Source organism: Miniopterus schreibersii, assembly GCF_964146895.1.
Source record: "Miniopterus schreibersii genome assembly, chromosome: 12".
Classification (NCBI taxonomy): Eukaryota; Metazoa; Chordata; class Mammalia; order Chiroptera; family Miniopteridae; genus Miniopterus; species Miniopterus schreibersii.
Genome location: NC_138112.1, coordinates 70208642 through 70231934, shown reverse-complemented (window position 1 = coordinate 70231934; position 23293 = coordinate 70208642). Strand labels below are relative to the sequence as shown.

At 58.1% G+C, this 23293-nt stretch overlaps 3 protein-coding genes across 17 annotated transcripts in view; 1 reads left to right on the top strand and 2 right to left on the bottom strand.

Annotated features, from left to right (window-relative positions):
• The window catches only part of PC (pyruvate carboxylase), a 75374-nt gene extending 56813 nt beyond the window's left edge, over window positions 1–18561 (top strand). For all 10 annotated transcript variants that reach the window (XM_081154933.1, XM_081154937.1, XM_081154936.1 and 7 more), the window contains 14 exons: window positions 165–283; window positions 2459–2621; window positions 4182–4364; window positions 13727–13871; window positions 14219–14308; window positions 14392–14613; window positions 15072–15228; window positions 15811–16051; window positions 16176–16425; window positions 16625–16869; window positions 16952–17131; window positions 17207–17455; window positions 17720–17860; window positions 17935–18561. In XM_081154933.1, coding sequence (XP_081011059.1) covers window positions 165–283; window positions 2459–2621; window positions 4182–4364; window positions 13727–13871; window positions 14219–14308; window positions 14392–14613; window positions 15072–15228; window positions 15811–16051; window positions 16176–16425; window positions 16625–16869; window positions 16952–17131; window positions 17207–17455; window positions 17720–17860; window positions 17935–18183 — 2634 coding nt within the window. In that variant the 3' untranslated portion in view covers window positions 18184–18561. The remainder of the gene's footprint in view (window positions 1–164; window positions 284–2458; window positions 2622–4181; window positions 4365–13726; window positions 13872–14218; window positions 14309–14391; window positions 14614–15071; window positions 15229–15810; window positions 16052–16175; window positions 16426–16624; window positions 16870–16951; window positions 17132–17206; window positions 17456–17719; window positions 17861–17934) is intronic.
• On the bottom strand, window positions 7056–10800 carry LRFN4 (leucine rich repeat and fibronectin type III domain containing 4). 2 transcript variants are annotated; one of them, XM_081154943.1, is made up of 3 exons: window positions 10286–10800; window positions 8494–9852; window positions 7056–7893 (listed from the first exon to the last, which is right to left on the bottom strand). In XM_081154943.1, the coding sequence occupies exons 2-3, from the start codon at window positions 9840–9842 to the stop codon at window positions 7332–7334; spliced, it is 1911 nt and encodes a 636-aa protein (XP_081011069.1). In that variant the 5' UTR covers window positions 9843–9852; window positions 10286–10800; the 3' UTR covers window positions 7056–7331. The 2 variants fall into 2 exon arrangements, with proteins under 2 accessions (XP_081011069.1, XP_081011070.1); XM_081154944.1 differs by having other exon boundaries at window positions 8494–9940; window positions 10286–10461.
• RCE1 (Ras converting CAAX endopeptidase 1) lies at window positions 12857–23278 on the bottom strand. 5 transcript variants are annotated; one of them, XM_081154946.1, is made up of 8 exons: window positions 23058–23276; window positions 22814–22916; window positions 22636–22719; window positions 22301–22379; window positions 21664–21831; window positions 21466–21537; window positions 21136–21198; window positions 12857–13051 (listed from the first exon to the last, which is right to left on the bottom strand). In XM_081154946.1, exons 1-8 carry the CDS (start codon window positions 23240–23242, stop codon window positions 12936–12938), a joined length of 870 nt encoding a protein of 289 aa, XP_081011072.1. In that variant the 5' UTR covers window positions 23243–23276; the 3' UTR covers window positions 12857–12935. The 5 variants fall into 5 exon arrangements, with proteins under 5 accessions (XP_081011072.1, XP_081011075.1, XP_081011073.1 ...); XM_081154949.1 differs by lacking the exon at window positions 12857–13051 and adding an exon at window positions 20210–20846 and having other exon boundaries at window positions 23058–23278; XM_081154947.1 differs by lacking the exon at window positions 12857–13051 and adding an exon at window positions 20210–20846 and having other exon boundaries at window positions 22636–22715; window positions 23058–23262.
• Window positions 23279–23293: the final 15 nt, after the last annotated feature.

Here is a 23293-nt window from a genome sequence, read left to right as displayed (position 1 = left end):
CAGCCATGGGTTCTGGGTGCTGGCCTCCCCAGGGGCAGGCTGGTGGGCTGCCTGCTGTCTGGCGGGGCAGGGTGCACTGCAGTCTGTCTTTTTATGGAACCAACTGGCGGGTGAGCCTGTCTCCACTGGGATCCCATCACTACGCCTGCTTTCTTACCCCACAGGTGGGCTACGAGAACGCTGGCACCGTTGAGTTTCTGGTGGACAAGCATGGCAAGCACTACTTCATCGAGGTGAATTCCCGCCTGCAGGTGGAGCACACCGTCACTGAGGAGATCACTGAGTGAGTGAGCAAGGGTCAGGTCAGGGGCCAGGGAAGGGATGTCCTGGTTTTGTGTAAAATCTACTCAGGTGGCTTCTGTGGAGCAAGCAGCCAGGAGCTCAGCTCACTCTCCACGGGGTAGAGAGCAGTTAGGGATCTAGTTACTTTTTACGAAAGTTATTACTATAAAAGCATTACATGGTTATTGTAAATATTAGTACAAAGCAGCAAATAAAAACTGTTTCGAGCCCCACCCTCAGAACTGAATGCCAAGGAGGCTCCCAGGCATGTGGTGTGCTACAAGACACAGCCACATAGGAGGAAAGTGCTGATTTTTTAGATAAGGAAGCTGAGACTCAGAGAGGTTAAGAGAGTTCCCCAAGGTCACACAGCTGGGACTTGAACCCAGGCCTAAGTCTGCTCAAAGTCTGTGGTTTCTTTCCATCTTTATTTTCTTTACTATGTAAATAGTTTGTCACAATGGTGATGTTTTGTATAGAATTTTTATTCTACTTTTTAAATTCAATATTTGTTGAAGGCCTTTTCCCAGGCCATTGGACTCTCTGAGTCTGTTCAGTGGCTGTATACTATTCCATCATCTGTGTAAGTTGTAACTTCCTTTCACGGTCCTCTATTACTGGACATTGAAGTTGTTTCTGGCTTTGCAGTTAAGGGTGTGTCAGTTAACAGCTTTGTGCCTAAATCTCTGCCCTCCTCTCTGAAGAGTTCTGAAGATTGACACCTTTAGTGGGATTACCTGAGCAGAGGTTAAGGAACATCTCACCCAATTAGCTTTCTCAATTGCTTGTCCCAATTTGTTCTCCCACAAGCACTGAGTATAGACATTTTTTTAAAACCTGCCCATTTTATAAACAATTAAAATAATCTTTTATTGTTTCAAGATATATATTTTGAGCCATTGAAGTGTTAAGCCCTGGTTGGTGGCCGGACCATCTCACTATGGAACTTTCTAGACAGTTCCTTCCCTGCCCCCTAACACCACCTGAGACTGAGGATGCTATGGGGTGGGGGAGGGAGGCACCTGCCTTTGCCCAGCCGGTGCACAGAGGCCCCCAGACTCCTTGCTCTCCTGAGATGAAGGCTGAATGGAGATGGACTCTTCAGCTTCATTCTCTGGCCCCACATGACTTTTCCCATGGTGCTGCTGTAAAATTGTTGACCTTGAGCCTGCGCAAGCCTGCTCTGGCGGGAGGGAAGTCTGCTTGCTTGGGAGTAAGGGTTTGTCTCAGGCAGACAGACACAGGCTGTGCAGCTTCCTCCCAGGTTGCTAGCTGCGTGGAGCTTGGGTAAGCTACAGTCTCTCTAACCCTCAGGCTCCTCGTCTGAGAACAATGATAGTGACTCTCAGAGGGGTATTGTGGAGATAAAGCTTGGAAATCGCATGGCCATTGTCCATGGCATGAAGACATGGTAATGCATGGTGACATTGTCACCGCTGTGAAGTGATTTAGCAGGAAACACAAAGCTCGGAGGAAAGTCTGCCAGGGTAGTTCCCAGGCTGTCCTTACCACAAGCCTCAGTGACAAATTTAAACACTGAGGGTTTTTAAACAGCTGTTCCACTTGGACTCGTTGCTGTCCTCAGTAGTGTGGCAGCCAGTGGGGCTGAGCTTATCGAACCTGCACTCAGAGAACTCTGCGCTCTCAGATCTTCTGGAGGGGGTGGGAGGTCCTGGGAGGATGGCATCCTGGACACAGCACCCATCTGTGGACCCTCCCGCAGCTGTGGTCCCTGTTTCAAGGAGCTCGGCCTTCACAGCCTCATTTTCTCACAACCACCCCCTCAGCACACACACAGAGCCCCACAAAGGACTCCAAGAGCAGGGTGTCTGAGACTTCAAGTCCAGGCTTTACCAAGGGGGAGTTTGGGGGCAGCAGGAGGACCAAGAGACCCCAGGGAGAAAGAGGGCAGAGCATGGGGAGGGGTTGTTTGGGGGTGCAGGAACAGATAGATGCAAAGAGTCCTGCTGCCCCTCCAGCTGCCCTGTTCTGCTTATCCAGACTGTGCATAGTTCCCAAGCACAGGGCAGAGGCCACTGGGTGGGGCAAGAGAAGCGGCTGCCCAGGCTGGTGAAGAGTCAGGAGGAGCTGAGTGGTCTGAGTCTGTGTGTGGACCGTCGCCTAGTCCATCCCCTGCCTCATGCTCCCCTCTTGGTTCTGTGTCCCTCCCCTGCAGTGTGGACCTGGTCCATGCCCAGATCCACGTGGCTGAGGGCAGGAGCCTGCACGACCTGGGCCTGCGGCAGGAGAACATCCGCATCAATGGCTGTGCCATCCAGTGCCGGGTCACCACCGAGGACCCTGCGCGCAGCTTCCAGCCGGACACGGGCCGCATCGAGGTAGGGCCCATGTTCTGACATTCCGACCAAGCAGCTGTGGGTCTGCCAATGTGAGGACTCTTGGGCCAGACTGCTTTTGAGGGGCATGAAGTGAGGGAGACCCTCTCGGGCTGGTCTGAAGCTGGCTTAGAATAGGGAAGAGCCAGGCTGGTCCACGAGGGAGGAAGGAGCACCCTGGGGAGAGGCTGCCATGTACCCAGGCTGGTAAGCCAGCTGGCAGATCACCAGAACAGGGAGCAGAACAGCTGGTGGAGCCGAAGGCAGGGTCACCAGAGACGAGGCCCAGGACCTGGCCTCTGTTCTCACAGGAGCACAAAGACAGACTGTGCCACTGGCCTCTGTCCTGCCTTCAGAGGGGGCATTGCTGGCAAGGCAGCACCCAAACTGCAGCAAAGGATAGGCCCTGAAGTCCCAGTGGAGGGGCCAAGCTGAGAAAGGGGACCATCAAGTATAAATGAGGGAGTCAGGGAGGTGGCGGAGGGCAGGCTTATGGCAGGAGGTTGAGGTGAGCACAGGCAGGCTCCCTGCACCTGGACCTGCCCCTTCTCTCTTTCCTGTCACATAGAAAGCCATCTCTCGCCCCTCCCCTCGACCCCTTCCATGGCTGAGGGCCTTCTTGGTGCCTCTTCACCGGCCCCACCCATGTGGCTGAGATCACCTGTGGATCCTGGTGTCAGCAGCGCTGTCACTGGCTCTGCTGCTGTACAGCCTCTCCATCGGACCTGCGCCTCCCAGGAAGCAGGACAGGGGCTCAGATTCTGCTCTGAGCTTGGGGAGGAGGGCAAGGGAGAGTCTGAGATAGATCCTGGGCTTCTGAGAAACAAGTGATGGGAGGGAAAGGCGCTGTTGTTGCTAAAAGTTGCATAGAGCTGGTAGGTTCAAGGCAGAGAGCTGCCAGTAGGCTTCTGTTTCTGGAACAATCTGAGTCTATAAATGAGGGCCAGCTCCAAGGCCAGAGTGCTGTCCAGACTTCTCTGCTCTTGGCCAGGAAGGGGCAGCCCTGCGCTGGCCACTGCCTTCCTCCACCTCCCCTTCCAAGGCTTGGCTCCTCCATCCTGGTTTACCACAGAGTATTTTTAGCTCACAGTTCCTGCTCACAGCTGAGTGTTCACCCTTAAATATTTTATTAAGTTCCTTCTTATCAAACACAGGCCTGTGTCCCTTAGAAGTGGGAGCATGGTGCAATGGGTGTCCCAAGCCCCCTGGGCTGTCCCTCCCACCCCTCGCCCACTTTACCTGTGCCTCCCAGGGTTCTCCCACCTCATTACAGACTTCATGTTTGTGCTGTAGTTACCCCGATACTCTGAACCTCTGCACCCCACCCTGGGGTCCCCTATCCATTAGACTGTGTGTTTGGAGTCCCTGTCTGTCCCCCTGGGTCTGCCTCTCTGCCCAGCATGCTGTCCTGCTTTCCTCTCTGGGTGTTGGCAGAAATTAAGCAGAACTTCACAAGCCAGAGCTGGGCTTAGCCTGTGGGTGCCCTTATGCCCCTTGTCCAGCCTGGGCATATCTTGACTGGCTTCCAACCCAGTTTGGGACCCCACTCATCTCTCCCTGCAGGTGTTCCGGAGCGGAGAGGGCATGGGCATCCGCCTGGACAACGCTTCCGCCTTCCAGGGAGCTGTCATCTCCCCCCACTACGACTCCCTGCTGGTCAAGGTCATCGCCCACGGCAAAGACCACCCCACAGCTGCCACCAAGATGAGCAGAGCCCTGGCCGAGTTCCGAGTCCGTGGCGTGAAGGTGAGAGGCTGGAGGCCCTGCCTGCCTCCCGTCGTTCACTCCCCTGCCTCCACCCTTCCCTGCTGCTGCACTTGGTCACTGCTGCTGCCGGGCCTCTCAGCGTCCCTGGGAGTTGGGAGTCAGGAGTCAGCCTGGGCACTAGCCCTCGGCCAGAGTCGAGTCTTGTTCTATGGATCCCACGCATCTCCTGGGTGATATTACCTGGGGAGTGTGTTAGTCCACGTACTACCAGCCTCCCTCCTGGAAATCCTGATCCCACAGGTTTGGGTAGTCACCTCAGTGCCTGAGTTTTGAGCAGCGTTGGGTGCTTCAGGGACAGCCAGGAAAGGAGGCTGCAGCCCAGAGGTGTGAGCACAGGGCAGGAGGAGGCTGGGGACCCGTCCTGAGGGGGCTTGCAGTCTGGTGGTGAGGCAAGGGCCCAAAATGCCTGTTGGCCTCTTGGTCAGGATCCCTTACTTGAGTCTGTAGCTAGGGATGAAATCACAGCCGTGTACTATCTGTCCTGAGATCTATGCTGCCATATACCATGGGCATCCCCTGGGTACACGCTGCCACAGATACTGCAGGAGAGGGCTCTGCCCTTAGCAGATTGCGCCTCCCAGCCTCACTGAAGGATGGTCACTGATAGCGGAGGGCACCCTCCCTGCCTGCCTCACATAGGGTGTACAGGTGTGCGGATTGGGCCCCTCTGCTTTACTGTCTCCTCAGCTGCTTCCAGCCCTGCCAGAAGGGGTCAGGCATGTGGGCAGGGCTGTCCTCTCAGCGCCCTGCGTCACTCCTTTCACCTGTTGGCAAGGTCTGTAGTGTTTCCCGACAGGTGCGCCGTGGGTGCAGAAGCCTTTGGGAAAAAGCACGTGGGAGGGAGGGAGGGAGGGAGACAGCCTGTGCCTGGCTGTCTCCCCAGCTGACAAGGAACAGAGGTTCCCAGGTGCTGGGGTGCAGAGGGCTCTGCGCATTTCTATGAGGAGCTTCAGGGCTCCTGGCTAAGGGGATGGTTCATGACTTCATGATGTCATGTGCTCAACCTGCTTTCTCATTGAGGGAGCTTGGTTTTACCAGCATGATGTCCTGGGGCTACTTCCTATACTGGGTGGCCAGTGTGCACTGTGACCCCAGTGGGGGACCCAGCTACACCTCTCTTCACCTGCCTGGACCTGTTGTTCTGTCATCCTTGTTGATGACCCCGAGCAGCTCCTGTGGTTGTTGTGCCCCTGGGCCATAGGACCACCTGCCCTTCAGCCTGGAGGGCTCATGAGCACCCAGTGCCTGAGAGCCCTGGAAGCAGAGCTGGGAGACCAGGGCTATGGGGGCTACAAGGAGAGGTGGGAGGCCAGTGCAGGACATGGGTTTCTGGTTCCTGGGGGCACCAGGGTCTTCAAATGTGCACCCAGACTAGGCCACTGGCTCCTACCACATATGGAGCCTCCGCCAACCCTCCACCTGCTGCCCTGCCTCCCCCTGCTCTCCCTTCCCACAGCCCTGTGCCGCTCCTGCCCTCTGTCCAGGCCCTTGCAGGGCTTGTGCTCCTTTGCTCTTTGCTAAGAACCATGTTTCATTTACTTAAACCAGGATCGTTCTTGGGCTACGTCCAGGTATGTGTTCCAGGCTGGGAGGGCAGGCACACGCATGTCACCACTGCACAAACCCACAAGTGTATGAGCTTGGCCTGCACATGTGTGCACACACTTTACTGTGCCAACTCTCACCTGGCTGCTGTCAGAACCGCCATGGGCCTTACACAGAAGTGACACCCCTTCGGTACATGTACTGTGGCTGCCACGGTCCAGGCACCACTGCAGGCCTGGGGCGCCAGCGCCCACCCTTCATGGTGAAGCCCGGGCACCTGCACGTTCTTGAAGCACCTGAGTGCTCTGGGCACGAGTGGAGAAGCACATGTGCCTGCAAGTATTGTGTTCCGAGTACTATTCCTCCTGGCCAGTGCCCAGGAGCAGTGATTGTTTGGATAGCTGGCAGGGCCCTTGCTCGGGGCCAGAGGAAGCAGAACAAGGCAGCCACCTGGGCATGGCCTAGCAGGCATGAGTGTCCCCGTGTCTAGTAAGGGAGGTTTGACTTAGACTTTCCAGATGAACCCATATCTGAGCACCGGGGTATCAGTGGAGCACCTGGGAGCCGGGAGCTCGCTCAGGGCCTAGCACTGACAGGAGCCTTCCAGAGGGTCTTGGGCAGTGAGATTCCAGGCCTGTCCCAGTCCCTTTGGGATGACATCTTACAAATCTAGAATATGCCCTGGGAGATGGCGACTAGGCCATGGGGACTTTTTTACTGAGTTGTGTTAGCAATGTTGCTGGTCCAGGTCCCTTTGCCCTGGAGGGCTGTGCCATCTCCACCTGTTCCTGTGGCCACTCTGTGCCCTGTAACATCCATGCCACCATGAGGACGTCACATCCTGTCCACGGCCTGCCAGGAAGGGGTGTGCTCTGCATTTACCGATGCCGGCACAGCACAGAGGGCTCTGGCCCCCAGGGTGCCAGGCCTGGGCTCACCCGAGTTAGAGGCCACCAGACTGGAGCACTAGACAGTCAGATGGAATAGGAGGCTGAGGGCACCTAGATCTTTTTGGGCTGCCTCCATGGGACTGGCAGTCCCAGCCCTCACTCTGTCCTTTCTGTGTGCCTCCACTGGTCCACTTGTCCCCTCTCCCTCTAGCAGGATGACACTAGAGACCAGCACTGAGGTGTCCCCAACAATTTTATTATAAAGAAAAACAAGACTCCCGCTTGGTGGCTGCAGCCCCTGCCTTGGCGGCGGTGAGCACCTGTCAGAGGGACCTGTCCCCTTATGCCTGTCAGTGGGCCAGAAGCAGGGGAAGGGCCCCCTGTCCTGCCAAGCACAAGGGGGCCTGAGGTACCGAGGGTAAAACTGAGATGGACTCCCAACAGTGCTGACCCACCCAGGCCAGGTGACTGCCTGCCCCGTGCCCTCCACCCTGGGCTGACTCCCTTCCCATCATACCACACTCTCTTCCAACCGCTCCGCACTGCCCCCCATCCCCTGGCACCCTGCCCCGAGCAGTCCCCCGTGCACAGAATGGCTCCGTCGAGCCCAGGCCCCACCTAGGCGCCTGGCATAACCATAGCATCCACCGGTGTCTCCCAGGTCCAGGGAGCAGCTTCGCTGGGGGCGAGGTGGGGGGCTCCGCGGCGGGTGGGTCTTGGGCGTGGGGCTGGGGCCTCCATTGGTCTGGGATTGTACGTGGCTGAGCTTGAGGGGAAGACGGCCATTTCCAGCCCCCCGGCCCCGAACCAGCAAGGCCACAGTGAAGACCAGTAAGGCAGCCACAAGCACACCCCCCACGGCCACAGTCAGGGTCCCGCCCAGCATGTGGGCCTGCGGGGTGTGGCACAGGGGCATGGCTGGCAGCGTTGAGAAGTGGGCACAGCCCAGCAGCTTGGTGGCCGTGAGGTCGGAAGGCCCAGCGGCAGGTGACAGGGCCAGCAGGCAGAGGTCATAGTCGGCACCAGGGATTAGGTGCTTCAGCAGGAAGTGGTGGCTGGAGGCTGGGACGATCCTGCAGGCAAGGTCTGGTGGTCAGAGCCCAGGCCTCAGTGTCCAGGCCCTGGCCCCACCCCACATGGCCTTGAAACCCCTTCATGCCCACCTCCCACCACCCTCACCTGTGTTCCCAGGTTCTTAACACCCTCTTCCCCTGGGACCACAAGGGCCTTGTGTGTTCACTCAGGAAGGCAGAAAAACCAAGACAGGCATGCGTGTGTGTGTGGGGGGGGGGGGGACTGGAGACAGTGCAGGGGGACAGACAGGTGTGTAACCTGACACAGGCCCAGGGCAAGCTAAGGACGGGTAGAGAATCACATCACCGGAGACAAGTAATGTGTGCGTGGGGCTGGCTATGTGCTTAATCACACACCAGCCTGGAGGCCTCCAGTGGCTCAGCCACAGGGGAGAGACTTGGGGGGGCACCACCCGCCTCCTCCCAGCACTTCCCACCTCTTCCTGGTGCCTCACCCTCCCTTCTCCCTACCTACAGCTCAAGACCCCCAGGCAGCTCAGAAGCTGAGGAGGGGTGTGTTGATGCCTTAAGGACAGAGGAGCCAGCAAGGCGGCCCATCCCTGGAGGGGTGGAGCAGAGGGGAGCAAAGTGCATCCTCACCGATAGATGAGGGTCTCATCCTCGCTGCTGTTGTACTGGATTTGGAACATCCACACGGGGTCTGCTGGCCGCCCAGGTCCCCAGCTCACCAACCCTGAGGTGGCAGTCACCTCTGTCACCTGCACGGTTGGCTCAGACTCTAGTGCCCCCTCGCCCTCGGCAGCAGTGCGGGCTGAGGCAGCAATGTCCGAGGGCCCAGGGCGGCCCCCTTCAGCACTGCCGTTCCCGCCATGGGGCAAGGCCAGCACCCGCAGCTCTACATGGGCTGTGGCCTCACCAGCAGGGTTGGTGGCAATGCAGGTGTAGTCCCCTGCGTCCCCAGAGCCCGTCACCCCAATCTCCAGGGTCCCGTTGGGGAAAGCCCGGGCTCGGGAGGAGTTGCCTACCAGCCGGTCATCAGGGCCAACCCAGTGCATGGTGGGCGCAGGGTCTCCGAGGGCCCGGCACCGCAGTGTGGCCCGCTGGCCCTCCAGCACCCAGAGTCGCTGTGTGTGGCGGGCGATGAGGGGTGGCTCACAGGAGAACTCGCCCTCAGGCACTGCCCAGAAGTAGCGGCCAGCCAGGCCTGGTGGGGAGGCGCATGTCTCCAGGTCGTCGGGCCGGGCCAACCGCCGTAGCCACAGCAGCTCACAGTTGCAGTGCAGGGGGTTCCCACTGAAGCTCAGCACCAAGGGGGCAGGCGAGGCCTCGGAGTCGCGCCCCCGGGAGAAGAGTGGGTCAGGTGCCAGTGTGGCCAGGCGATTGGAGGTGAGGTCAAGGCGGGAGAGTTGGCCGAGTTGGGCAAAGGCGCCTGGAGGCAGTGCATCAATGAGGTTGTGGTCCAGGTTGAGGGTGTGCAGAGCAGGCATGGCACCAATGCCGGCCCAGGGCACCTGCCGCAGGTTGTTGTAGGACAGGTCCAGGTCCTCCAGGCTGTCCAGGAAGTCGTCGAAGGCCCCTGGTGCAATGCGGCCCAGCTGGTTGCCGCTCAGGATGAGGTGCTGCAGGTTGACAGGCCCCCGCAGGCTGCCAGTGCCCAGCTCCACCAGCCTGTTGCCATCCAGGTGCAGGGAGCGCAAGCTCTCGAGGTCCCCAAAGGCGCGGGCCCCAATGCGAGTGATGGCATTGCGGGACAGTGTTAGGTCCACCAGCCCCGTCATGTTGCGGAAGTCTGGTGGCCCCAAAGCCTGGATGAAGTTATCCGCCAGCCGCAGCTCCACTGTACGCCGATCCACATTGGGCGGCACAAACAGCAGGCCTCGGTGGGCACAGAGGGTGCTGAGCGACTCGGACAGGTTCTGGCAGACGCAGGGCAGTGGGCAGGCAGCCGCTCCACTGGCCAGCAGCAGCAGCAGGAGTGGTGGGGCCATGGTGAGTGCCCTGTAGGGAAGGGCCAAAGCCCAGGCACAGGTGGGGCTGGTGCAGGTGCCCAGGGCCCAGTCCCAGGGGCCAGCTTCCAGAGCCTGGCCTGGGGGGAGAGTCAGTCAAAAGCCCAAGGGGCCCCTCAGGGATGAGGGAAGGCTGGGGCCTACTGGGCCAGCCCCCCAGAGTAAAGGTCACATCTCCCCGGCAGTTAAGGGGAGTCCAGGCTCTGGGGAAAAGGTGAGGCTTGAGGCAGGAAGCAGAGGTGGGCATGAGAGCAGGGAGGGTCCCGGAACTTCCTTTCCCTAGCGTCCCTAAAATCGCCAGTACCCCCACCCCCACCTACGTGCCATCCCCTCCCCCACCAGGGAAGCCACCCCTAAAATCCCTCTCTGGTGCACATCCCTCCCAAGCCAGCCCCCGCGCTGTGCCCCGAGGAGGGGGTGCTCACCTGGTATCCGTAGTTCAGGGGGCATGGGCCGGCCTCCCCGCGGGTCTGGCCGGCCCCCACCGACTCCAGGCAGCTCTCCCGCGGGGGTGAGGCCCGGGGCTGACCAACCGCCCACTGCTCGCCCTCTGGCCCATGGCGCTCGGGCCCCCGGCCCCAGCTCAATTGGTTCCGGCACCTTTTCTCAGCACGGCTCACGGCGGTGGCGACCAGCAGGCGAGTGCGCGCCAGCGAGCACGCGCGCGCCGCGGACACGCACGTGGAGGGCGGACAGGGAGGGGTGCGTGGGGATCCACCCCGGCCCGGCTCCCGAGGTCACGGGGACACGAGGCCACTGCAGCGCCCACGGGTGGCTCCAGGTCACGCCCGAGGCCCAGGCTGTCTCTGGCCCACGGTACCGCTCCCGGGCCCTGCCGCAGCGCACTCACCCTGGCACAGGCACGCGCGCCCCCGGACACCCTGGCGCCCCGGCATCCTGCACCGCACAGGCGCCCGCTGCCGCTGCGCGAACCGTCACTCTGCAGACAGGCAGACAAAGCGCCAGCTCCAGGGCCCCTTCACCATCTCCCAGAGACAGGAGTCTTTGTCACATGTCGCTGGGCGCCCTCCCCAACACACCCACACATGCCCACACACCCACGTCCCAGCACCCACAGGCAGGGTCGGGCGCAAACCCGCCCTGTTGCTGGGACCCTCGCATTCACAGACACACGATGAAGCTGAAGGTCATAACCGTTCTGCATCACCAAGTCACGTGGAGGGTCCCCAACATGCACGGGGCCCTGGAGGGGGGGCTGGGGCAACGCCCCCGCCAGGGCTGCTTCGGGTGGGGCTAAGAGGGCTTGGTCTCCAGGCTGGCTCCGCGCCCCGTTGCCGCCCTTCCCTCCTCCTTCCCAGGCTCCCCGCCTGCCCAGCGAGCTAGGGAGCCAACCGGTCTCCGCCTCCGGTCCGATTGGTCTGCGTGGCTCCGTTTCCCAGCAGGCCGGCGGAGGCACGCCGTTTGAAGCTGTGCGTCAGTGGTCCTCGCTGCGCCCGCAGCCCCTCCCTCCCCGTTTGGCCCCTGCCGGGCCTTTTCCCTAGAAAAACCACCTGGGACTAACTTGGCTCAGCCTGAAGAAGGGCTCCTAGTGGGGGTGGGGAGGTCCCCGCTTCTTGCCTCTGATAGCCAGGCTTGGATAGAGGGCTTGAAACCAAGTCCGGCGCTTTGGTCCATTGTAGTGGTCCACCCAGTTAGGGAAGTCACCCCACCCCTGGTATCCCCTAGTCCTCAGGCAACCCGCATCCTTCTGCCCCCTTCCCTTCCCTCCAGACCTGATTCCTAGGGGCCTGGTGGGTGGGGACTTGGAAACAGACCGAATTCTAATCCTGCCTGATACAGCAGGTAACTTTGGGCAAGTTATTTAACCACTGAAACAATTTCCTCATGTAGGGCAAGAGGTTTTAATATGTACGTCTGTGCCACAGGGGGCGAGAGGAGAGGAAATGATGCAGCCTGTGAGGGCCTTACCCACCTGCAGCCAGAACCTTGCTCACTGTTGCCCTCCCGGCCTCAGTTGTTGAGTTTGTAAGAGGGAGGGTATTGGATTCTAGCCCAGGGTCAACTCTGAGGCTCAGTGGCATCAGCTAGTTCTTTGTTCCTATTCTCTCCGTCAAAAATGTTCTCATTCACTCTAAACGTGTTTGCATGTGCTGCCCTGTGTTGGGAGGTGGGGTATGTCAGGAACAGATGAGCCTGGTTCCTGCCCCATGGAGCTTATAGCACAGTAGAGATGACATCCCCCCCAAATTACAAAGGGGGAAGGGTCTGCAGAAGGGAAATGCAGGGTTTGACAGGGGAGGCCTTTGAGGGTCCTTCTCTGTGTGGTTCTAGGTTCTTTAGATCGTTTAACTATTTTTCTCTTCTCAAATGCCATGCCTTGGCCCAGTTAAAATGTCCTCATTTCTTCAGGAGGGGCAGGGACTAGGCTCAGGGATGACAGGCCAACTTGTAGCACAGATGTGAGGCAATGTTGGCTGGGTCCCTCCTCTGCAGTGGCCACCTGCTGGGGGGAGGCACCCTTCCCACCTAGGCCTCCAGGTGATAGGAGCCCTAGGGGGACAGGTTCAATCTTAGAGCAGCAATGGTCCAGCAGCCCATGCTGGACCTGGAGCCCCTATTGCAGGTGCCAACAGAAATCATGAATGGGTGACACACAGAGATGCTTCCTCTGAAGTGACAGCCAGGACTTTGGCCATGTGGTCAGAGGTGCACACATGCTGGAATCCCAGCCACACGGCCTCAGTCATGATGCATCTCTCACAGCCTCTAGGTAGGACTTGCCCTGTTCCAGTTTCATATCACCCAGCCTTTTAATGAGCAGAACTGAGGGCCCATGTGCACAAAACACATGGACACAGGTACCTAGGACAGCACCCTGCCCCTCAAAGGGCTCCCAGGCACATGGGAAATGCAGCTGGGCAAAAGGGGATGAGGTCAAGGGAGCTGGTCCCATGGGGGCCTCCTAGAAAGGGGAGCCAGCTCTTATGAGGGCTGGAGGTGAGACAAAGGCGAGCTTTGAGCCCAGACCTTACCAGGCAGGTGCAGAGGTGTGGAGGTGTGAAGGCACAGTTAGTTCAGCGAGGCTAGAGATGGCCATGGTAGAATCGCTTGGCTTCACCAGTGACATGGGAGGAGGGCGCGATGGGGGTGATGGATGGTCACTGGGTGGACAGTGAGGCAGCCACCAGCAGGGAGAGAACAGGAGGCAAGCTGGTTCTGGACTTGATGAGCTTATGTGAGGCACAAGGGGAGAGATGCCCAGGAGGCATTTCCACTTTGGGTCTTGGCGCTGGAGCTGGAGGCCAAGGATGAGGCCACCCAGGGAGTGTGTGCTGTGTGAGAGGCTCAGTGACAGCTCTGAAGACTCCATTCTGCAGGGGTGAAAGGAGCCCTGAGTGACAACCAGGGAGGAGGAGGGCAAGATGTCTTGGAAGCCCAGGAGAGAATGTCCAAGTGAGCTGTTAGCAAGCAGAGGGTGGGAACGTGCCTAATGGATTTAGCCACAAGGAGGAACCTTAGTGAGATTATCACTGTGTGTGTGTGGGGGGGGGGGGTTGAAGGGAGGGGCTTCTTTCAAGAAGCCTTAGGAGGGCAGGAGGGTGGCTGCTTCATGCCACCATGCAGTGGGAGGTGTGGAGGTGCTCGTCTTCAGATCCCCGAGGAAGGAGGAGGTGGGAGTCAGCACATGCTCTGGGGTGAGCAAGGAGGGAGGAAGCAGGCTCAGCCCCCCGACAGCTTAGGGGACTCTGCCAGAAGGTGGGTGATGGTGAAGAGATTGAGAAATGCTACTCCACAGGGAGCACGGTATCCTGGGGAACTTGGGAAGCTGGCCTGGGTGGCACCTTCAGCTTCTTTCCCTGTCCACGCTGAATGGTGACACCCTCCCACCCACCTCTGTCCTGCAGACCAACATCCCCTTCCTGCAGAATGTGCTCAACAACCAGCAGTTCCTGGGAGGCACCGTGGACACCCAGTTCATTGATGAGAACCCGGAGCTATTCCAGCTGCGGCCTGTGCAGAACCGGGCCCAGAAGCTGCTCTACTACCTCGGTCTGGCCCCAAGACTGCCCCCCTTTCCTCTCCCAGATGCCTTGTTCCTGGCCTCTTACCCAGAGAGCTTCCCAGCACCCCTGCCCTCTATCTGGTCCACATTTGCTCTGCCTTCCACCCTACCCAACCTCCTTGCTCATGATCTTAGAGACCCCCCTTTTCTATCTATGTGGCCCTCAATAGGTCCCCACTGCCTGGATCCAGGAGGGCCTGGCTTTGGAGAGGGAAGGGGCCAGCTGGAACTGAGGATCCTGGAGGAATCCTCCCACCCCCAATCCCATCTACTCTCCTGCCCTCAACTCACGACTCTGCCCAACCTGCTCTGACCCACTGCCCACTCTCTGCAGGACACATCATGGTGAATGGCCCGACCACCCCAATCCCCGTCAAGGCTAACCCCAGCTCCACGGACCCCATTGTCCCTGCAGTGCCCATAGGTAAGTGAGATCTATTCTGCCAACTTGGGAGACAGAAGAGGATGCCGCTTGCAGGATGGGTGCTAATGCCTTGTCTGCCCTAGGCCCACCCCCAGCTGGTTTCAGAGACATCCTGCTGCGAGAGGGGCCTGAGGGCTTTGCTCGAGCTGTGAGGAACCACCAGGGCCTGCTGCTGATGGACACGACCTTCAGGGATGCCCACCAGTCACTGCTGGCCACTCGCGTGCGAACCCATGACCTCAAAAAGATTTCCCCCTATGTTGCCCACAACTTCAGCAAGCTCTTCAGCATAGAGAACTGGGGAGGTAGGCTGGAATATGGGACAGAACCTAGCAGGAATTGGGCACCCACAGTGTGGCCAGGCCACTGGAGACTCCCGGAGAAGCTAGAGACATTAACAGTGAGGAGACAAGTGAGAACTGAGCAAGGCACAGTGTACATTTGTTCAGCAGACAGTAACTGGTGCCCACTCTGGCCAGGCCTGGTGCCAGGCCTGAGATCAGAGCTGAGAGCCAGGCAGCTCAGGATTAGAGGGAAGGTGTTAATTACAACACAGAGAATTGGGTGGGGGACTGTCAAAGGAAGGACACAGAGAGCCTGAACTACCTTGAGATTGCTGAAGGGAAGTCTGTGAGGGTCTGGGTGGGAACATGAGGGACCCTGAAGTAGGGCCTGGCATTAGGGTAAGCGCCTCAGAGCTGCAGGGCATGGTGCAGTCCCCAGGACATGTGGGGCTGACCTGGGCCTCTTGGTCCCTGTGCAGGAGCCACGTTTGATGTTGCGATGCGTTTTCTGTATGAGTGTCCTTGGCGGCGTCTGCAGGAGCTCCGGGAGCTCATCCCCAACATCCCGTTCCAGATGCTTCTGCGGGGGGCCAATGCTGTGGGCTACACCAACTACCCAGACAATGTGGTCTTCAAGTGAGCTGGGGTTGGGTGTGCAGACACTGCATGGCATTGCCCAGCAGGTGCCAGGCCACACTGCAATGGCCTGTGCTCCCCACAGCAGGCTCAAAATCAAGCCTCCTAGTAGCTGTACCCAGTAAGGGCAGCTACTTGGAAATGTCATGAAATGCAGAATTATAGTCAGAGGGAGACCTGGAAGGGCTTCTAGATCGTGGAACAGTGGAGGTCCTAAGAAGGGAGGTGACTTGTCCCAGGCCATGTGGCATAGAGCTGGGGCTGGGACCTGTGCTCAGGACTCCTTGTTCAGTGCTTTCTCCCTCAGCCTCCACTTCTTCACAAAGAATCCCCAGCTAATCCTTCTGACCTGGGCACAACTAGTGTGGGACAGCTCTGCTCTGTGCCAGGTGCCTTTGGGGAACCCTGCCCAGTCCAAGCTGCCCTGGAAGCCTTGTCCACACTGTGGGTACCATGCTCCCTGCCAGACCTGACCCTCAGATTCATTCCCCAGGGGCCATAGTGGGCCAGGAACCAGAGAAAGATGTGTGGGGTTAGGGGGAGTGGGATGTGGCTACCCCGTGGACTCTCCTACCCACTCAGGTTCTGTGAGGTGGCCAAGGAGAATGGCATGGATGTCTTCCGGGTCTTTGACTCCCTCAACTATCTACCCAATCTGCTGCTGGGCATGGAGGCAGTGGGCAGTGCTGGCGGCGTGGTAGAGGCCGCCATCTCTTACACTGGTGACGTGGCTGACCCCAACCGCACCAAATACTCGCTGCAGTATTACATGGGCTTGGCTGAAGAGCTGGTGCGAGCTGGTACCCACATACTGTGCATTAAGGTGCCTGGCAGTCTCCCCCAATTTCCCATCTCCCCTACCTCCCTACCATGTTTTCCAGTTACCCCACCATGCACACATCATGCCCCTTCTTAACCATCTATTTTTTTGTCCCCTCTTCCCCCAGGACATGGCAGGGTTGCTGAAGCCAGCAGCATGCACCATGCTGGTCAGCTCTCTCCGGGACCGCTTCCCTGACCTCCCGCTGCATATCCACACCCATGACACTTCAGGGGCAGGTGTGGCAGCCATGCTGGCCTGTGCCCAGGCTGGGGCTGATGTGGTGGATGTGGCATCTGATTCCATGTCTGGGATGACTTCACAGCCCAGTATGGGGGCTCTGGTGGCCTGTACTCGAGGAACTCCCCTGGACACAGGTAGGAACAGCAGCAGCCCATGGCCATTCCCCTCTCAGAGCCATAGCCTCCACCAGTCCAGTCTATCCCAGACTCCAAATGCTCTTGCCTGGCCATGCCTTCCATCACCCACCTGAGGTGAGACCTGAGCTGGTCCTGGGAGGAGCAGCTGGGAGCTCAGCACATTTCCAACCCTCCCCCTGCCTCTGGCTTCCTGCAGGGGTACCCCTGGAGCGTGTGTTTGACTACAGTGAGTACTGGGAGGGGGCCCGGGGACTGTATGCGGCCTTTGACTGCACGGCTACCATGAAGTCTGGCAACTCGGACGTGTATGAGAATGAGATCCCAGGGGGTCAGTACACCAACCTGCACTTCCAGGCACACAGCATGGGGCTTGGCTCCAAGTTCAAGGAAGTCAAGAAGGCCTACGTGGAGGCCAACCAGATGCTAGGTGACCTCATCAAGGTGAGCCAGGCTGTGTCCTTACCTGTGCTTCTGGGCCTCCAAAAGGTGCCTGGCACCCTAACCCAGGGGCCTGTCTCCTCAGGTGACGCCCTCCTCCAAGATTGTGGGGGACCTGGCCCAGTTCATGGTGCAGAATGGGTTAAGCCGGGCAGAGGCCGAGGCTCAGGCAGAAGAGTTGTCCTTTCCCCGCTCTGTGGTGGAGTTCCTGCAGGGCTACATTGGCATCCCCCATGGGGGATTCCCTGAGCCCCTTCGCTCCAAGGTAGGAAAGGCCCAGCCCAATGTGAGGTGGGATTGGGTGCAAGAATTAGGCCTGACCCTCTGCTGTGCTCCCCAGGTGTTAAAGGACCTGCCAAGGGTGGAGGGGCGGCCTGGAGCCTCTCTCCCTGCCCTGGATCTGCAGGCACTAGAGAAGGAACTTATAGAACGGCATGGGGACGAGGTGACCCCGGAGGATGTGCTCTCAGCAGCCATGTATCCTGATGTCTTCACTCAGTTCAAGGACTTCACTGCCACCTTTGGCCCCGTGGATAGCCTCAATACCCGCCTCTTCCTGCAGGGTCCCAAAATTGCAGAGGAGTTTGAGGTCAGTGGCTCTGGCATCTATGTACACTCCAGCCCAGGAACCCTGCCCCCCATCAGGACCCCAGCACATCTAGAGTGCCAGACTGGCTTGGCTGTCTCTGGGCTCGAGAGCTATGGGTACACCAAGTGCCCTTGGGAGACCAGGGAGCTAGGCCTTTATTAGTAAGGCTCTGAGGCCAGGGTGGGACGTGCCTGGGACTGTGTAAGGGGGCTGCTCTCCCCATACTCGCCCTTTCAGCTCTGAGCTTCCATATCCTCCCTACAGGTGGAGCTGGAGCGGGGCAAGACACTGCACATCAAAGCCCTGGCTATGAGTGACCTGAACTGGGCTGGCCAGAGGCAGGTCTTCTTCGAACTCAATGGACAGCTGCGGTCCATTCTGGTCAAGGACACTCAGGCCATGAAGGTAGAGCTCCCGTGCCAGCCAGGTGGTGGGGATGTGCGGGGCCTGTTGTCTCACGTCTCCTTTGCCATCTGCAGGAGATGCACTTCCACCCCAAGGCCCTGAAGGATGTGAAGGGCCAGATCGGAGCACCTATGCCTGGGAAGGTGATAGACATCAAGGTGGCAGCAGGGGACAAGGTGGCCAAAGGCCAGCCCCTGTGTGTGCTCAGCGCAATGAAGATGGAGACTGTGGTGACCTCACCTGTGGAGGGCACTGTCCGAAAGGTCCATGTAACCACAGACATGACACTGGAGGGCGATGACCTCATCCTGGAGATTGAGTGATCTTGCAACCTGGCCATCCCCACCCCAAGCCTTCTACAGACGCTGTGCTGCCAGGGCAGGCCCAGGCCAGCCAGGGCCTGAAGGCCAGAAGGCTTGGCCCTGGAGCTTCTGTTTATAGCAGGAGACAATGCCTGCGGTGGCCCATCCCCTTTCTCCAGCCATCTGTCCTTTCCCTGCTGGTGGACAGTAGCTTACATATTCATCTCTTGCCAAATGAGGGTCCTATCCTTGCTGGAGACTACAGGTGGACACAGGTGGGCCTAGGACCCAGGGGAGCAGGTTTGGGGCGGGGGGGTCCTACCTTGGGAACGGGGGAGGAACCTAAGCCCCAGGTCTTGAGAACTTTGCTCAATAAAACTGACTTTCCCTTGCCCTCCATCATGGGTCCTTTGCAGCCCACCTCATGTGCCACTCAGAGGGGCAGGGCTGCCTCTTTGACTCCCCAGGCCAGTTCTATCTTCTTCCTTGGAGGGTAGTGAGGATAATAGTAGTGGCCTTGATTTAAGCCACTACTGAGCACCTATGGCATACACACCCCAAACAGGACTAGCTAGTCATTACAGAGAGCTTGGGGGTGGGGTGGGGGAAGTGGGGCTATTCTAAGCACTTAACACCTATTAACTCAGGTAATCAACTTTCATCCATTTTATGGTCACAAATGGAGTCACAGGAAGGTTAAATAACTTGCCCAGGACCCCACTAACTAGTAAGAGGCAGAGCAGGTTCAAACCTAGGCTGTCAGTGGACTTGCTTCCCAACCACACTGCTTTACTTTCTAAACTCTGGGCCAACCTCCCACCCCATTCTTTCAGGACTAGAGGCAAATAGGCACCAGTTCTGGGAGGCAGGCGAGACCTCAGTGTGGGAACCTTCAGGTATGAGGATGTTGGTGGAAGGTTAGGAGCATTGGACTGAGAGTCCCAGGATCTAATCTTGACCACCCCACACAACCAGCTTTCAGGAGAATCCTATCCTGATCCCCAATTCCTCACTGGCAGGGTGAGACAGCAACCCTGCCTGCATCACTGCATTGCTGCCCACTGCACAGGGGAGGGGAGGTGATGCTGGGGATGAGAGAGAGGGGAAGCAGTTCCTGAGCAGGAGCATGAGGAAGTGGGGCAGAGCCCAGATACCCTGCCCCCCCCCCCCCCCCCCCCGGACCATCCTAGTACCCTGCCAGCCCAGTGCTCTTGCTCTCAGGGTGCCACAACCTAATCTTTGGTATAGGCCTGGGCTTCCTCCTCTTTGGATGCCAAAATCCCAAAGCCACCCTCTGAACAGGCCCGTGCTCACCCCCTCTGCCTCTCCAACAGCTACTGCACAGAACTTTCCGGCAAGGTAGGTGTGTGACTGTCATGATGCAATTTAGATCCAGGTGAATGTTGTTTAGTCACAGCCAACCTGAGGGCGCCATGGGGAGTGACTACATGTTTCCTTTCCTTCAACCACCAGCCTCAAAGAGGAAGAGCAGAGAACATTAGCAGGTTCTAAGAAAGAACCTTGAGTTACAGTGTTGCTCAGTAGGGTTGCTGCTGCTTCTCAAGGCTACAGCCTTTGTTCTGGGTTCCTTTAGGAACCAGACCAATAGCATGGTGGCAGAGTTCCAAGGTGGAAACAACCAGAAACGCCTTTACTTCCATGTACTCTGAACTGATACTTCTAACATTTTGGATCTATTTCCTCTTATGTAATGTGAGGCTGGTAGACTTTGGGGAGATCCTGGTGGAGGCCCCAGAGTGGTCTCTCCGCCCTCTCAAGAGGAAACAGGCTGCAGGCTCTATCACTGAGGTCATGGCCCTGAGTCCCACTTCCTGACCCTGGTGGCCAAGTCACAGGTCTCAAAATGAGCTGGGCCCACACCTCGTACCTACAATCTCAGGTCTACCTGTGCTAGAACTTGGGGCCTGGCTCAGTAAGAAGCTATGAGACCCAAGACAGCCAGAGGCCCCCATCCTGTTCCCTACTGCAGGGAACTGTCCCTGCCAGGCACACTCCCAAGACCCCAAATAGACTAATTCCCAAAGGTCCAAGACCATGTTACCCAAGTTAAATCTCTTTAATATCCCAATACAAAGTCCTGATGCAAAAAGACAATGAGAAAACCCTGGGAAGTTAGGGGGAGGGATTCTGTAAATTCTCTCTCACAGCAGCTTTTCAGGGGCGGAGGAGCTGAGAGAAGCAGCAGTCCACAGTGAGGAAGGGAATGCACGGCTCCTGGGACCTGCTCCTCACCCCCCTTTTGAGGGGCCGCACCCTTTGGATATCTGCTCCTTTCTCTTGGTCCCTGGGATTCAACTAGCTCTGGCTTCAATCCCCTACAAAAATTCCTGAGATCTCGGGACCCCAGCCAGCTCCTCCCCTGCAGTACCCCTTGATGGGGAGGGGCTGAGGAGCCCATGAGAGTTCATAGGCGTACAGGAGCGTGGGTCAGGAGCACAGGGGGGCCTCTGAGTCCCCTGCCTGCTCCAAAAGCACACAAAGGGGAAGACTGCCGTAGAGCTTGGGGTCCGTGAGGGGCTGGAGCAAAAGCAGGAAGAGTCCTACACCCAGGGCATAGCCTGCCAGCAGGGGCCGCCTCTGTGGATGCTCCAGAGCTGCACACACAGCAGGAAAACCCATGTAATTGCAGAAGGAGTGGCAGAGAACTGGCCCAATCAGGTGTCCTGGGGAGAGGAGACAGAGCAGCTCGCGGAGCAGCCCCACCACCTCCTCAGGCCCTTTTGGGGGCTAATTACCCTCACCCCCTGGAATAGATCAATGCCCCACTTGTCCATCCACACACCACGGACTCTGCTTCCTTCCACTTCTCAAATCTCACCAGGCTGAGGGCCCTGGCTTTGCCTGTCTCAAAGACTGGTTTTAAAAAAAAGTTGCTCCTAAAACAAACAGTCTTCCCATTCTCCCACCCACTCCTGTGGGCCCCTGGAGACCTGTGAGGGACTGAGGACCAACCTGTGCGGATGAAGAGGAAAGCAGTGTAGGCACCAAAGACAGCTGTGTAGGAGAACTGGAACGCTGGAGATGGGGAGGCCATGAGTGACCACACCTGCATGCCCTTCCTGTCCCAGCACTGTACACCCATCAGCCAGAGACATCCCCTTCCCTCTGGGGGCAGTGACTGCCTGCTCCAGCACCTATGGCTGTCATCTACACCCCAACTCCCCATGGTCAGTGGCCCCTCCAATACTCTAGCTCTCTGTTCCCAATTCTTCCAGAGTGGCTATTAGGGACACCCTCAACCCCCAACCCAGGATTACCCCAGGCATGCTCTTTAGGACTTACCTGCAGACAAGAAGATGCTCCCCACACTGCTCTGACGGAATCGAAGCTGCTCAAAAATGTGGTGAAAATGGGCTGGGAAGAAGGAGAGAATCATGTCACGTTGCTGTTAGCCTGTCCTATAAGCCCTACCCTTGCCCCAAGCCTCATCCTCAGCTCTCACGCTGGGGAAATCTCAGCAGGACCGGGTTGCATACTCACCAACTCCAAAGAATAGTGGGCAGGTGAACACAGCAGGGCCCAGGCCCGTACATGGTGCTAACATGGGAAGCATGCAGGCCCGGAACACCAGCTCCTCTGTCAGGGGCGCGATCACTTGGTTCCGAAGCCAACGCATGTCCGTGAGGCAGCGGGCCCAGGAGCGAGGGGCTAGGGAGAGGATTCAAGACAAGTAATGAGTGGCTAGCTATTGAACAGAGAGACCCTAGAGGTCTCTCACAATCTTTTCCTGGCCAAACTCAGGTTAGACATTCATACTCAGGACAGGTAAGGGTTCAGCTTTATCAACATAAGACAATGTTTCAAGAAGACTGAATGGGAACACATTACTAGCTGGATATCTGGAAACATCAAAATTTGCCCAAGACCAGCTCAGGCTTGGAGAAGCCAAAGGTTAGGGGAAGCAGGCAAAATGTTCTCTAATCCACACCAAATATAATTCTAGGGGTTCCTAGGGGGATCCTTGAACATCAGAACCAGCTCTTAGAGGCACCTGCTATAGGTTCCCATTTTACTGATAGGAAACACAAAACATCTCACATCTCATGTTCAGGTCCCATCATGATTCCCTGTATACTGAACTGCCTGCTTACTTTTCCCCTCAGCCCTGAAGACTCACCTAAGACAACCTTTAACCCATCTGCCAGGTCACAGGGGCAATCCATTGAGAGCTGCATTAGTGGACCCAGAAAAAGGATCTGGGACACAAAAACAGGAGAAATCAAATGAAAGGCTTAAACTATAATCCACTGCCATTGCCCAGACAAGGTCTCAAGTTTCCTATTCTCAGCCGAAACTTCCCACCCAAGCATACCCGAGGGCCTCGAGCCATCTCACAATTCCTGTCTCCCATCAGGCAAAAACTGGACACAGCAGGATAAGAAAAAAAGGTCACAAAAGGGAGCATTATGCTAATAACAAAGAACAGAGGAGGAAAGATAATGGAGGACTCACCATGGTCAGCAGCAGGGGCAGCAGTGCTGCTGGGAAAATGCCCTCCAGCCTGAAGCCCATCAGGGTGAGCAGGGATGTGCCTGGCTGAGCCACAGGAAAGGGGGCATCAGTTTTGCTCCCTCCCCCAAAGATCCCTGAGACCTCTCCCCTGTTGCCCTCTGCCCCGCCTCCTTTGCACCTGGATGCCTGTGAGTTCCCTCCAGAGTAGCACGCAGAGGGGCGAGAGACTGGACACCACCAGGACACTGGTGAAGCGCCGCTTGATGACGGCAGGGTGGTCCCTATGGAGGGGGCATTAAGTTCAGGGGGCACACAGTCGCGTCCTGACAGCGCGGTCCCGCCCTCGGTTCGCCCAAGCTCCGCCCTCAGCCCCGCCTCGTGGAGGCGCGGACTCTGGCCGCGAGCGCGCGCGGCCCCCGCACCTGGGCAGCTCGCTCTTCCAGACATAGAGGCTGCCCACGTAGGAGCAGGCAAGGCTGAGACAGGAGAACACCGACACCCAGCAGCACAACCCGGGGCCCGGGCCTCCCAGAGCCGCCGACTCAGGCTGCCGCTCCGGTCGCGACACCGACAGCAGACGCAACCCGTCCCCGCCCAGCGCCGCCATCGCGCCCAGACCCGCGGCGCGCTCCAGTGACGCAATCCTGGCGCCCGGGGG